The sequence below is a fragment of the Dromiciops gliroides genome, chromosome 2 (assembly GCF_019393635.1).
Source record: "Dromiciops gliroides isolate mDroGli1 chromosome 2, mDroGli1.pri, whole genome shotgun sequence".
NCBI classification, from domain to species: Eukaryota; Metazoa; Chordata; class Mammalia; order Microbiotheria; family Microbiotheriidae; genus Dromiciops; species Dromiciops gliroides.
The window spans coordinates 308,808,480-308,819,849 of record NC_057862.1 but is presented as its reverse complement, the minus strand read 5'-3'; the positions used below and the strand labels follow the sequence as shown (position 1 = coordinate 308,819,849).

Below are 11,370 nucleotides of genomic sequence, written 5' to 3'. Positions count from 1 at the left end.
GTTGTTTAGAGAGACCAATATGGATACACAAGGATTTTGTGATTAGACAGCAACTTATTTTACATTGCCTTCTTTAAACATTTTTTAAATTGATATATTTTATTCTTTGTTCACTTTCATTAATAGGCTGTGTGAGCATGGGGAAAATTCTTAACCTTCCTAAGCCTGTTTTCTCATCTATAAAATGAGGAATTTTTATTTACAAATATTTTCCTATCAGTCAACTATTCCTTATAACAAAACAAAAAAACTAAAGAAGAAAAGAAACAGTTTCACAAAATTAACCTACACACCAACCAAATCTGTCAGTCTACATAATGGTTCACATGCATAGTTCACCACCTTTGTTTAAAAAAAAAAATGCAGGAGCAGCTAGGTGGTGCAGTGGATAGAGCACCAGCCCTGGAGTCAGGAGTACCTGAGTTCAAATCCAGCCTCAGACACTTAACACTTACTAGCTGTGTGACCCTGGGCAAGTCACTTAACCCCAATTACCTCACTTAAAAAAAATTAAAAAAAAAAAGGAGGGAAGTACATTTTCTCATCTCTTTTCTGGGTCAACCTTGGTTATTGTTATTACATAGTATTCAGGTTAAGTTTTTTTTTCCTTTCTAGTTACATTATTGTGTCCTCTTTTTATATTGCCTTCCTAGTTCTACTTACTTCATTTTACATCAGTTCATAAATCTTTCCATGTTTCTCTGAATTCTTCATATTCCTTGAATCTCTCAGTATAATAACATTCCATTGCATCTATGTACTTCAATTTATCCATTCCCCAATTGATAGGCATCTACTTTGTTTCCAGTTCTTTGACGTAACTAAAAGTGTTGCTGTTAATATTTTGGCATATTTGGGATCTTTGACCTCTTTGGGATATATACTTAGTAGTGGAAATGCTAGTTTAAAGACAAACAGATTTTTTTAAAAGTATAGAAGAAGAAAGGTAATGCATAGCACAGGAGAAAAGGTCATTGCATTTGGATCAAGTCAGGGGATCTGGTTTGACTTCTGACTGTCACTTGCTATCTCTGTGACCTTGAGCAAGTAACTTAACCTCTCTGGGCCTCAGTTTCCTCATTTATAAATATCCTCAAAGGTTTTTCTCTCTGACTGATTAGCTCTTCCACAAAAGTCCTACCTAATGCATCATCATAGCATGGAAATAAGTCAGGGTTCTTATAGTTTATGCCAATAGGGCCCAAAGTGTGACAGGTTCAGGCAGGGCTTTGAGTCCTGGACCTGGTGACAAACTATGTCTGTTGTCTGAGAGCTAGCCTAGTTAAATATGGAGAGCCTGTGGGATAGCCAGTAAATAGTAACCCATGAAACAAAGAAAACATAAGATAGCCCCCATCTGCCCTAGCAGGGATAGTAGTTAAGAAGTTTTTTGTTTGTTTGTTTTTAAAGAAGCCCTGGATTCAGGAAGACCTGAGTTCAAATCTGGACTCAGACACTTGACACGTACTAGCTGTGTGACCCTGGGCAAGTCACTTAACCCTCATTGCCAAGCAAAAAATTAAAAAATTAAAAAAGAAAAAAGAAGAAGTAATAAAGTGCTGACTCACATGGAACAACCTTTTAGACAGATAATGGAGGATCAATAAGCCAATGGGAGGTACCCACACCTTTTCGTTTTCTGTCCCCATGCCTGAAATGCTTTCTCTTTCTTTTTCTCTTAAACTCCTCATCCTGGCTTCCCTGGTTTCCTTAGCTCCAATTTCACCTTCTGCAGGAGGCTTTTGCTGGCCTTCCCTACTGCTAGTACCTTCCCTTTGAGATTACTTTCCATTTACCCAGTATATATCTTGTATTCAAAATATATACTTAAGGGTAGCCTGGTGGCTCAGGGAATAGTGCTCCAGTCTTGATTATGGAATGTCTGAGTTCAAATCCAGTCTCAGACACTTACTAGCTGTGTGACCCTGGCTGTTTGCCTTAGTTTCCTCATCTGTAAAAATGGGATAATAATAGCACATACCTCCCAGGTTTGTTGTGAAGATCAAATGAAATACTAATAGTAAAGAGCTTAGCACAGTGCTGGACACATAGTGTGGCACATACATTTTAGCTATTATGATTGTGGTTATTACTGTTTGCATGTAGTCATTTGTATGTTGTCTCCTCATTAGAATGTGAGATGTTTGAGGGCAAGGACTGGCATTTTTTGTTTTTTGCATTTCTTTGCATCTCTAGCACTTAGCACAATGACTTAGCAAGTCCTTAATACAAGCTTGTTGACTAACTTTGCTGCCTCATCATCCACATCTTGGCCCCTAACTGGAGGGATTCCCCAGGGTGCTGTCCTAGGTCCTATTCTTTTCTTCCCCTGTCTATATTATTTCACTTGGCTATGTCATCGGCTCTCAGCAAATGAGAGCAAATAAGATAACGTGTATGACACTTTGCAAACCTTGATACATGATGTAAGTTGTTGTTGGTATCTTCCATAGCTAACTGTCATCTCTAGGCATATGACTCCCAGATCCAGCTTTAGTCTCTCCTCTGAGCTTTGGTCATGGATCACCAATTGCTTGCTTATTGAATGCTTCAAACTGCATGTCCTGAAGACATCTTAAGCCAGTATCTCAAACTGAACTCATCATCTTTCTTCCTAAATCCTCCTCTCTCCCCAATTTCCCTATTTCTGTCAAAGGCATCACCATTCTCCTAGTGTCCCAGTTCATAACCTCATCATCCTTGATTTCTGGTTTTCCCTCACTTTATACATCTAATCATTTGCCAAATCTTCACTGTTTCTTCTTTCACAGAATCTCTTGCATCTCACCCCTTCACTCCACTCACATAGATATGACCTTAGTTCAGGCCCCCATCACTTCTCATCTAAATAACTGCAGCAGCCTCATAATTGTTCTCACTGCCTCGAGTCTCTCACCACTCCAGTCTATCCTACACATTGCTGCCAAAGTAATTTTCCTTAAGGACAGATCTGACCACTTGAATTCCCTACTCAGCCAACTCCAGTGGCTTCCTATTGCCTTTAGGATAAAATATAAACTCTTTTGTTTAGCTTTTAAAGCCCTATAATCTAGCACTTTGCACAATGCCTGGCACATAGTAAGTGCCTAATAAATGTTCATTGATTGATTGACTTACATGATCTGTCCCCAGACTAGCTTTCCAACCTCACTGAATATTATTCATCCCCATTGCACTCTATGATCCTGACCTCTCTAATCCTCAGTCTCCATCCCCACACCCCAACCCCATGTCTTTGCACTGGCCATCCCTCTTGCCTGATATGCATTGCTGCCTTGCCTCTGCCTCATAAACTCTCTTCCTTCAGAATGCTGCTCAAGTATCACTTTCTTCAGGAAACCTTTCTTAGTCCCCCAAGCTCTAGTGGCCTCCCTCCCAAGCTATCTTGTGTTCAACTACTTTGTATATATTTGCATTTATTAATTTTGTAGCTATGCCATATATATTTTTCATATGCACTTGTCTCTCTAAAAATATAAGCTCATCACAAGTAGGGACTTTTTTCATGCTTTGTACTTGTATTCCCTATGCACAGAGCTTGGCACATAGTAGGTGCTTATTAAATACTTAATGACTGATTGGTTGATTGATTAACTAACTGTAAGAATAATACCAAGAGCTAAAGCTAAGAATGTACTTGAATTACCAATGAATGCTAAGAACAAAAGAAAATGACTTTATTAGCTATGGTGGGGCAATAAGATAATTAAAGAATGATAGGTCCATTGCTCAGAGTAGGTTGGATAATGGCAACGGATAAAAGAAGGAGTAATTACTGAGCTACAATTTTGGTTCTTGTTTTCTCTGACAATAAAATGACTTCTGGCCTTGGAATGATAGGCTAAATGTTTAATATTTGGGTGCAACTCCAGATAAGTGAGATGGTTGTCACTAACACAGTCAAGTCTTCAGGCTTGAGGAAATACATTCCAATATTCTGAGAGGACTGACAGATATGATTGCTGACCCATTGTCAGTAAAAACTCATGGAGAAAGAGGGGAAAGATTCTTTTGGATCAGAGATGGACAAATATCTACTATTTTCCAAAAAAGGGAAGTGTGTAGAATTTTTCAATGATAGACTAGGGGGCTTGACTTTGCTTTTAAGACAAATTCTAGGATGTGTCATTGAAGGGATCATTTGGAAGCACTTAGGAAGGGAAATGGTAATCACCAAGAACCAGAATAGTTTCACCAAGAAGTGGTGATGACAGAGTAACCCAATTTTCTTTTTCTTTCTTTTCTTTTTTTTTTTAAAGTGAGGCAATTGGGGTTAAGTGACTTGCCCAGGGTCACATAGCTAGTAAGTATCTAGTGTCTGAGGCCGGATTTGAACTCAGGTACTCCTGACTCCAGGGCTGGTGCTCTATCCACTTCGCCACCTAGCTGCCCCTCTTTCTTTTTTTTTTTTCTAGGGCAACTAGACTGGTAGATCAAAGGAATTCTACAAACAGTTTATCTAGATTTGATCAACAAAGCTTTTGACAGTCTTCCATGCTCTTTTTGTGGACAAGATGGGGAGATGTGGCTCAGCTGTTACAGTTAGGTGTTTTCAGAACAGGATAAATGATGAACTCCTTTGGGTCTTTAGTCATCATTAATGGTTAGATGTCAAGTTGCAGTAGGGAAATCTCTGTGGAGTGCACATAGGCATAAATCCTCTGCCCCACAAAGTTGAACATTTCTATCAAAAACTTGGATAAAAGTACAAATGGCATTCTTAGGAAATTTGGAGAAAGCACAGATCTTGAAAGAATAGTTAAGGCATTGGATGACATAGTAAAGATACCAAATATCTTGACAAATGTAATAAGATAGGATTTAATAGGGATAAATATACCAGTCATGTCCAACTCTCTGTGACCCAATTTGGGGTTTTCTTGGCAAAGATACTGGAGTGGTTTGCCATTTTCTTCTCCAGCTTATTTGACAGATGAAGAAACTGAGTCAAAAAAGGTTAAGTGATTTGCCCAGGGTCACAGAGCTAGTAAGGATCTAAGGTCAGATTTCAACTCAGGTCTTCCTGACTCCTGGCCCACCACTCTATCCACTGTATTACCTACATGCCCTTGATCAATATACAGTCCTACACTGTTCTCAAAATATCAGTTGCTTAAGGATGGAAGAGGTATGATTAGAAACTGATCATTTGAAAAAAAGATCTAAGAATTTTAGTGAGCAACCCACCAACACTGATATGATGGTAAAACAAAACAAAACAAAACCCCCAAACTTTCAAAAGCACCTGAATGAAGAGAGGCATAGTGTACAAAGGTGATTGTCCTGGCATCCTCTGTCCTAGTCAGACCACATCTGAAATAGTGTATTTAAACCAAGGCACCACATTGTAGGAAGGAATTGACAAGTTTAAGCCAAGGACAGATCCCTGGGGCATTTGACTAGAGACTTCCTCCACATTGACATTGGTCCATTAATAAATGCCTACTATATGTCCAATATAAATAGAATAGCAGCAGTTTTGGCTGCCCTTTCAGGAAACTTAATACTTTGTTCTCTGCTCAAGTCATTGAACAGTTGAGGTCAGTTGTAAGAGCTCATCTCCATGTATATCACATATTGAGCAAAGGAAGAATAATTATTTCCCCCCATTCTTTAGTTTCTGTGAAGCCCCTTTACTTTTTGTTGACATAAGCACAGGGGCTCTAGAACTTCAGTAGAATATTAATTTCAAACTTACACAATCAGCAAAGTAGTGAAAATGTGCATTGTACTGAAAGTTTCTTAATCAACTGATAAACATTTATTAAGTGCCTACTATGTAGCAGGCTCTATACAATGCGAATACAAAAAGAACCAAAAGACAGTCTCTGCCCTCAGGGAGCTTACAATCTAATGGAGGAGAGAACATGCAAATAAATATATACAAACATGTAAAATAATGGATAAATAGGAAATAATTCACAGTGGAAAGGCACTCGAATCCAGAGGGATTGGGAAAGCCTTCATGTAGAAGATGGAATTTTAATTGGGGCTTAAAGGAAGCCAGGGAAGTCAGCAGGAGAGTTGAGGGAGAGTTTTGCAGCTAGAGAAAATGCCTGGAGCTGAGAGATGGAGTGTCTTGGTTGGGGAAAAGCCAGGAGGCCAGTATTGCTGGATTAAAGAGTGGTGCCTAGAAGTAAGATATAAGAAGATAGGAAATGTAGGAGGGGGCTAGGATATCAAGAGCTTTGACTGTCAAATAGGATTTTGTATTTGGTCCTTGAGGGTGATAAGGAGGCACTGGAGTCAACTGAGTAGGTGTGTGACATGGCTGGGAAACTTGCTTTGGTGGCTGAAAGGAGAATGGATTGGAGTTCATTGATTGATTGATAGAGAATAAATCTCCCTGGACTGTCACTGGCTGGGTGCAGGATGGTTTATAATGTACCTTATAGGATCCCTGAATCCAGGGTCTAGGCCAAGTAGGTCCCGATCTAGGTGTGAGGTAAATGATTTCCACACTCTAAAAGCATCTCCCAGAGAATACCAATACCGTGAAGGGAAGGCTCTTGCCTGTCTCTTAGGGACAACCTTTGACTTTTGCCTTCTTGGGCAAGGATTTGAGGGATAATGATGGTGGTGATGGGACTAATAACTGACAGCTTTAAAGACTGCAAAATGCTTTACATACATCACCTCATGTGAGACTAATAACAGCTCTTATGAAGTAGGCATTACAGGTAGTATTCTTATTCTAATTGTACAGAAGGGTAGGAAGGAGTCCCGGGACTGGGAGCCATCCTCCAAATCCCATCCCTGGCATCACCTTTCCTTACCTTTGCAGTCTCAATTAGAGAGACCAAATGAACTGGGGTTGGAAGCCTCCCCAGTCCGAACTTGTGTCAGATGTCGGTTCCAATCCGAAACCAAGGCCCAGCGCACCTGAAATTAGAGGCCTGTTGTTCCCAGGTCTCGTAACACAAGGGGACAGATGGGGCCCCTATTCTCCAGGTTTCTGGGGCTCTGGGGAAAGATCTGTGCTCTCAGGTGCTTTTTATCAGCCAAGGGTAGCGGGGACTGGTTGGAGGGAGGGCAGAGATAGACGGGATTCCCGAGGATCCCTACAGGGGACCTCTAAGGGGGAGAGCAACCTCCCCGAGGGGAAAAGTATTCCCTTGGGTATAGCTCCAAATTTCCTTTCAGAAGCCAGTGCCCCATGGAGCCCAGGGAACTGTGGGGGGCGTGGGAGAGGGCGCAGGAGGGCAGATGTCACATCCTCCGCATCCTCCTTCAGGTCGGCTCCGGGTGGGACTGCTGTCTCCCTGCCTGCCAGCCTGCGTAGCCAGCGCTGTCCCCTCCCCGCCCTTGCCCTGTTAGGTTACCTCGCCCGGCCGCGGGCGGAGGGCTACGAGGCGATCACGTTACGCCGTTTCCGGTTTTCCAACGGGCTGTGTTTCCCCTCCCGAGGCGGCGGCTGAGCGGCGGAGCCCCCCAAATGGCCTGGCCAGATGCGGCAGGTTTGCTGCTCAGTGCCGCCACCGCCACTGGAGGAGGCTTCGTGCAGCAGCAGCAGCAACAGCAGCAGCAACGACAGCAGCAGCAACAGCAGCAGCAGCAGCAGCAGCTGCAGCAGCAGCCACAGCAGCAGCATCGCCCGTCCTGCTGCGCCCCCAGAGCCGCGGCCGCAGCCACAGCCGCAGCCCAGCAGCCGGGACAGCAGCTGCCGCCGCCGCCGCAGCAGCAGCAGCCCGCTGGGGAGCCGCAGCCGCCGGCGGCATGAGGCGCGACCCGGCACCCGGCTTCTCCATGCTGCTCTTCGGGGTGTCACTCGCCTGCTATTCGCCCAGCCTCAGGTCGGTGCAGGACCAGGCGTTCAAGGCGCCCGTGGTAGTGGAGGGCAAGGTGCAGGGGTTCGTCCAGCCGGGGGGCTCGAATAGCACCCGAGAGCCCCCGGTCTCAGGCTGGGCGGCGCTGGTGAAGGTGTTGGACAAGTGGCCGCTTCGGAACGGGGGGCTGCAGCGGGACCAGGTGATCACAGTGGGTTCCTGCGCGCCCGTGGAGAGGAACCAGCGCTACATCTTTTTCCTGGAGGCCACCGAAGAGCCCAAGGTCTACAAGACGGCCTTCCCTCCCCTGGACACTAACGGCAAGAACCTCAAGAAAGAGGTGGGCAGGATCCTGTGCATCGATTGCGGTGAGTCGCCCCCTTCCTCAGCTGGGGTGGGGGAGAAGGGGGAGGGGCGAGGAGGTGCCGCAGGTGCCTAGGCCTGGCAGGTGTGGGGGTCGAGCAGCTGGGGGGGTGGTGGGGCTACCCCTGCCCAGGACGTCTGGCACGAGTGGGTGAGGGGAGGTGCGGGAAGAGCAGGTTCAAAGTGTGTGTGGGAGAGGAAGAGTGCGGGGTGGGTGGGGGGAGGGGGGCGTGAGAAGAGCCTTGGGGCTGTGCCAGCAGGAATCTGCGGCTGATGGATGGCATGTGGGGCTGGAACGCTGCCATTGTAGCCCAGTAGGGGCTGGAGAGAGGGAAAGTTCCGGGGCGGTGCCGGACCGGGGGTAGTTGGGCCGGGTGGGGGCCTCAGCGGCCTGGATCAGGTTGCTAGGGATCCCAAAGGGCCCCCTCCTTCCTTTCTGGGCTACTGCCCTGGATGGGCTGGATTGGTTCTGCAGGAATAACTGGGCACTCTATTGGGCTTCGCAGGCCCATGCCCACAAGTTCTCCCAGGGAATCGTCGACCCCACCCCCACCCCCACCTCTACATGGCTGGCGCAGGCAGAGTTGGACTTTAACAGATATTGTTTTCTCCATGTGCCCCCTCCTCCCATTTTTTTTAATGTGTCGTGTTTATCCCCAACCTCAGCGTTGCCTGGCATTGTCAGGTCTTAACCTCTAGAACCAGTAACCAGGCCTGGTGATTCATTTCAGCCTGTTGTTCAGAGTTTCTGGTATATCTCTTAGAGGTTTCTTAATAGGCATAGCATGTATGTCTCTAGGTTATGATGATGATAAAATATTGGGGTAACTTTCTCTAAATGGCTGTAAGTTCAGCTCTGACACTTCGGTGGCAGGATGTAGTGACTGAATCTGTCGTCTCCATGATGTTGGGTGCAGTAAAAATGCAGGTGATTAGAGAGGTAACATTTTGAAATCTCTTCGACATTGAAGTTGCTCAGCAGATGATTTGATGTGAGAGTGTGAGAAGTCTTCTATGAAGTAATCTTCTTTAAAAGAGAAATGGTCGTTTTAAAAATGTCATTGTGTCTAGTATTAGTATCTCAGTAGGATGTTTCAGTTCAGATTATGGCTAACTTAAATATTTGGCACAGGTCTTTATTGTGCTTTTTCAGTTGAAGTATTTAATTGTTTTCTTTTTTCTTTCTCAGGATACTTAATTACAGCAACCCACCCAAAGAAAACTCGCTAATTATATGCAGTTAGAGACTCTCAGAACTATGTATCCACTAAATCAGGACAGATGTATTGCACTTCCTTGGAAGTCTGCATGTTTATTAATGTACCAACCGACAAGAGATGGCTAGGAGAGAAGCTGTGGGAGGCAGAGAATATATAATAACTATCAAAAAGTTTTGTATTCCTCATTCTTCCAGATTCATGCTTTAAAAATATTGCTCAATATATCTCCCCAATAACTGACATTTGCCACTTGAAGGGCTTCTTGGTGTGTCCTTCAAGTAGAAAATTTTAGGTAGAAGGGAGTATATCTGGGCAGTATATGTTAAGACACATCATTTTAATTCTTTCAGAATGATTTTAATGATCTTTTAATAGGGACAACAGAAAAGATGTTTGGGGAAAAGAGTGCTTCATTACTCTGAAATGAGGCAAAACTATTGTCTGTATTTTAATACTTTGCTTTATTCTGTGCTGGATAGTTAAGACCAGTCAAGAATTGTTTGCCTTCAATCCTATTTCATCTTACTGGAGATCTCTTCATGGAATTGTGGGTCTTGTTCATACATTCAGTGTGAATGTGCAGGGGGTCTATTTATTGAGTCTGCTTGTGTAATGTACATAAATTTAAAAGATTCACTTTCCTGTTCACTGAGGATCTAATGGCCTACTCCAGGTATACTTGGAGTTGATGGGTGCTTTCTACTTCTCCTTCCACTGGCCACTTGACCTACCAATTAATAATTTAATAATCAGGAAGTCTTTTGGGGGGTAGAGATATATAGTCTGTTATCTAAGATGGGACATTCTAAAGCAGTATATATGATTTAGCTATGGGAAAGATAAAAGGCCCTCATATATCATAATTTGTTAGGGAGAAAGGGATGTGTTTGAAAGCAAACATTTGAAAATGAAAAGATCCTGATTTAAATAGATGTTTGGTAGGTTACCCTTAGTTTGATGACTTTTTTTTTTGTCCAGATACTAGAGACTAGACAATAAAAAAAAAACACATTGTAGATCTGATAGACATTTTGGCAACATGGATGGAGTAAAGTAGTGGAAATTGAACTTTCTTATTTCAGCTCAAAGAAAGAACCTTAAAATAAAGTTAAAGAAAACGCATGTGGTAGTGGGATATTATACAAGAAAACCTAGTCATCCTGACCATGTGATAAGCAGGAAAGAAACCCCACAGCCTTCTTTTTTTTGTTTTCTGTGTGTAAAACATCAGGCCATCAGGTTGCTGGGGTTTTCTTTTTGGAAGATACTAGAGCATAGAAAACAGGGAAGCTGGCCTTTGGTGACTGTTTTGTTGGTCATATTAAGTAACTGAAATTCAATTGTTTTATCATTTAATCAAGACTTTCAGGTGTCTGGGTTCTGGAAAGTGTGGTTCTTAGAAGGACAGTTAAAAACAGTTAGGGGGACCAAACAAATACTTTGGGGTGGTATATATTGGTGAGGGTGAAGATGGGAGCCCACTTTTGGTGACTGCCCCTCATGCATGGAATATTCTCCCTTCTCTGCTCCAATAACTGTCATTTCTGGCTTCCTTTAAGTCCCAACTAAAATCCTACCTTCTACAGAAAGCCTTCCCTATCCCCTCTTAATTCCAGGGCTTTCCCCCTTTTACTTTTTTCTATTTATCCTGTGCATAACTTGCTTTGTATATATTTGTTTGCCTATTGTCTACCACATTAGATTGTAAGCTCTTTGAGAGCAGGGACTATTTTTGGTCTCTTTTTGTATCCCCAGTGCTTAGCCCAGTGCCTGACATATAGTGGTGCTCAATAAATATTTATTGAATTGAATTGAATCAATTCATTGGCTGTATTTCCTTCTGTAACTCTTTTAAAATGCTATTCTGTTGTCTACTTTCACAGCAACCTGAAGTAATACACTTCCTATATAATTTTGTGTTGAATATTTTTGATGAGGGCAGTGGGTGGAAAGGGAGTAGGCAATTGATCAACATTTATTAGGTGCCTACTATGTGCTAGGCACTGTGCTTGCTGGATGCT

General features: G+C 43.2%; 1 protein-coding gene across 1 annotated transcript in view; it reads left to right on the top strand.

The window, feature by feature from the left end:
• The first annotated feature begins 6,940 nt into the window (after positions 1-6,940).
• Positions 6,941-11,370, top strand: part of NRG2 (neuregulin 2) — a 251,860-nt gene continuing 247,430 nt past the window's right edge. Inside the window, 2 exon segments of the mRNA XM_043989275.1 lie at positions 6,941-7,664; positions 7,666-8,134. Of these exon segments, the coding sequence (XP_043845210.1) occupies positions 7,449-7,664; positions 7,666-8,134 (685 nt within the window). The 5' untranslated portion in view covers positions 6,941-7,448.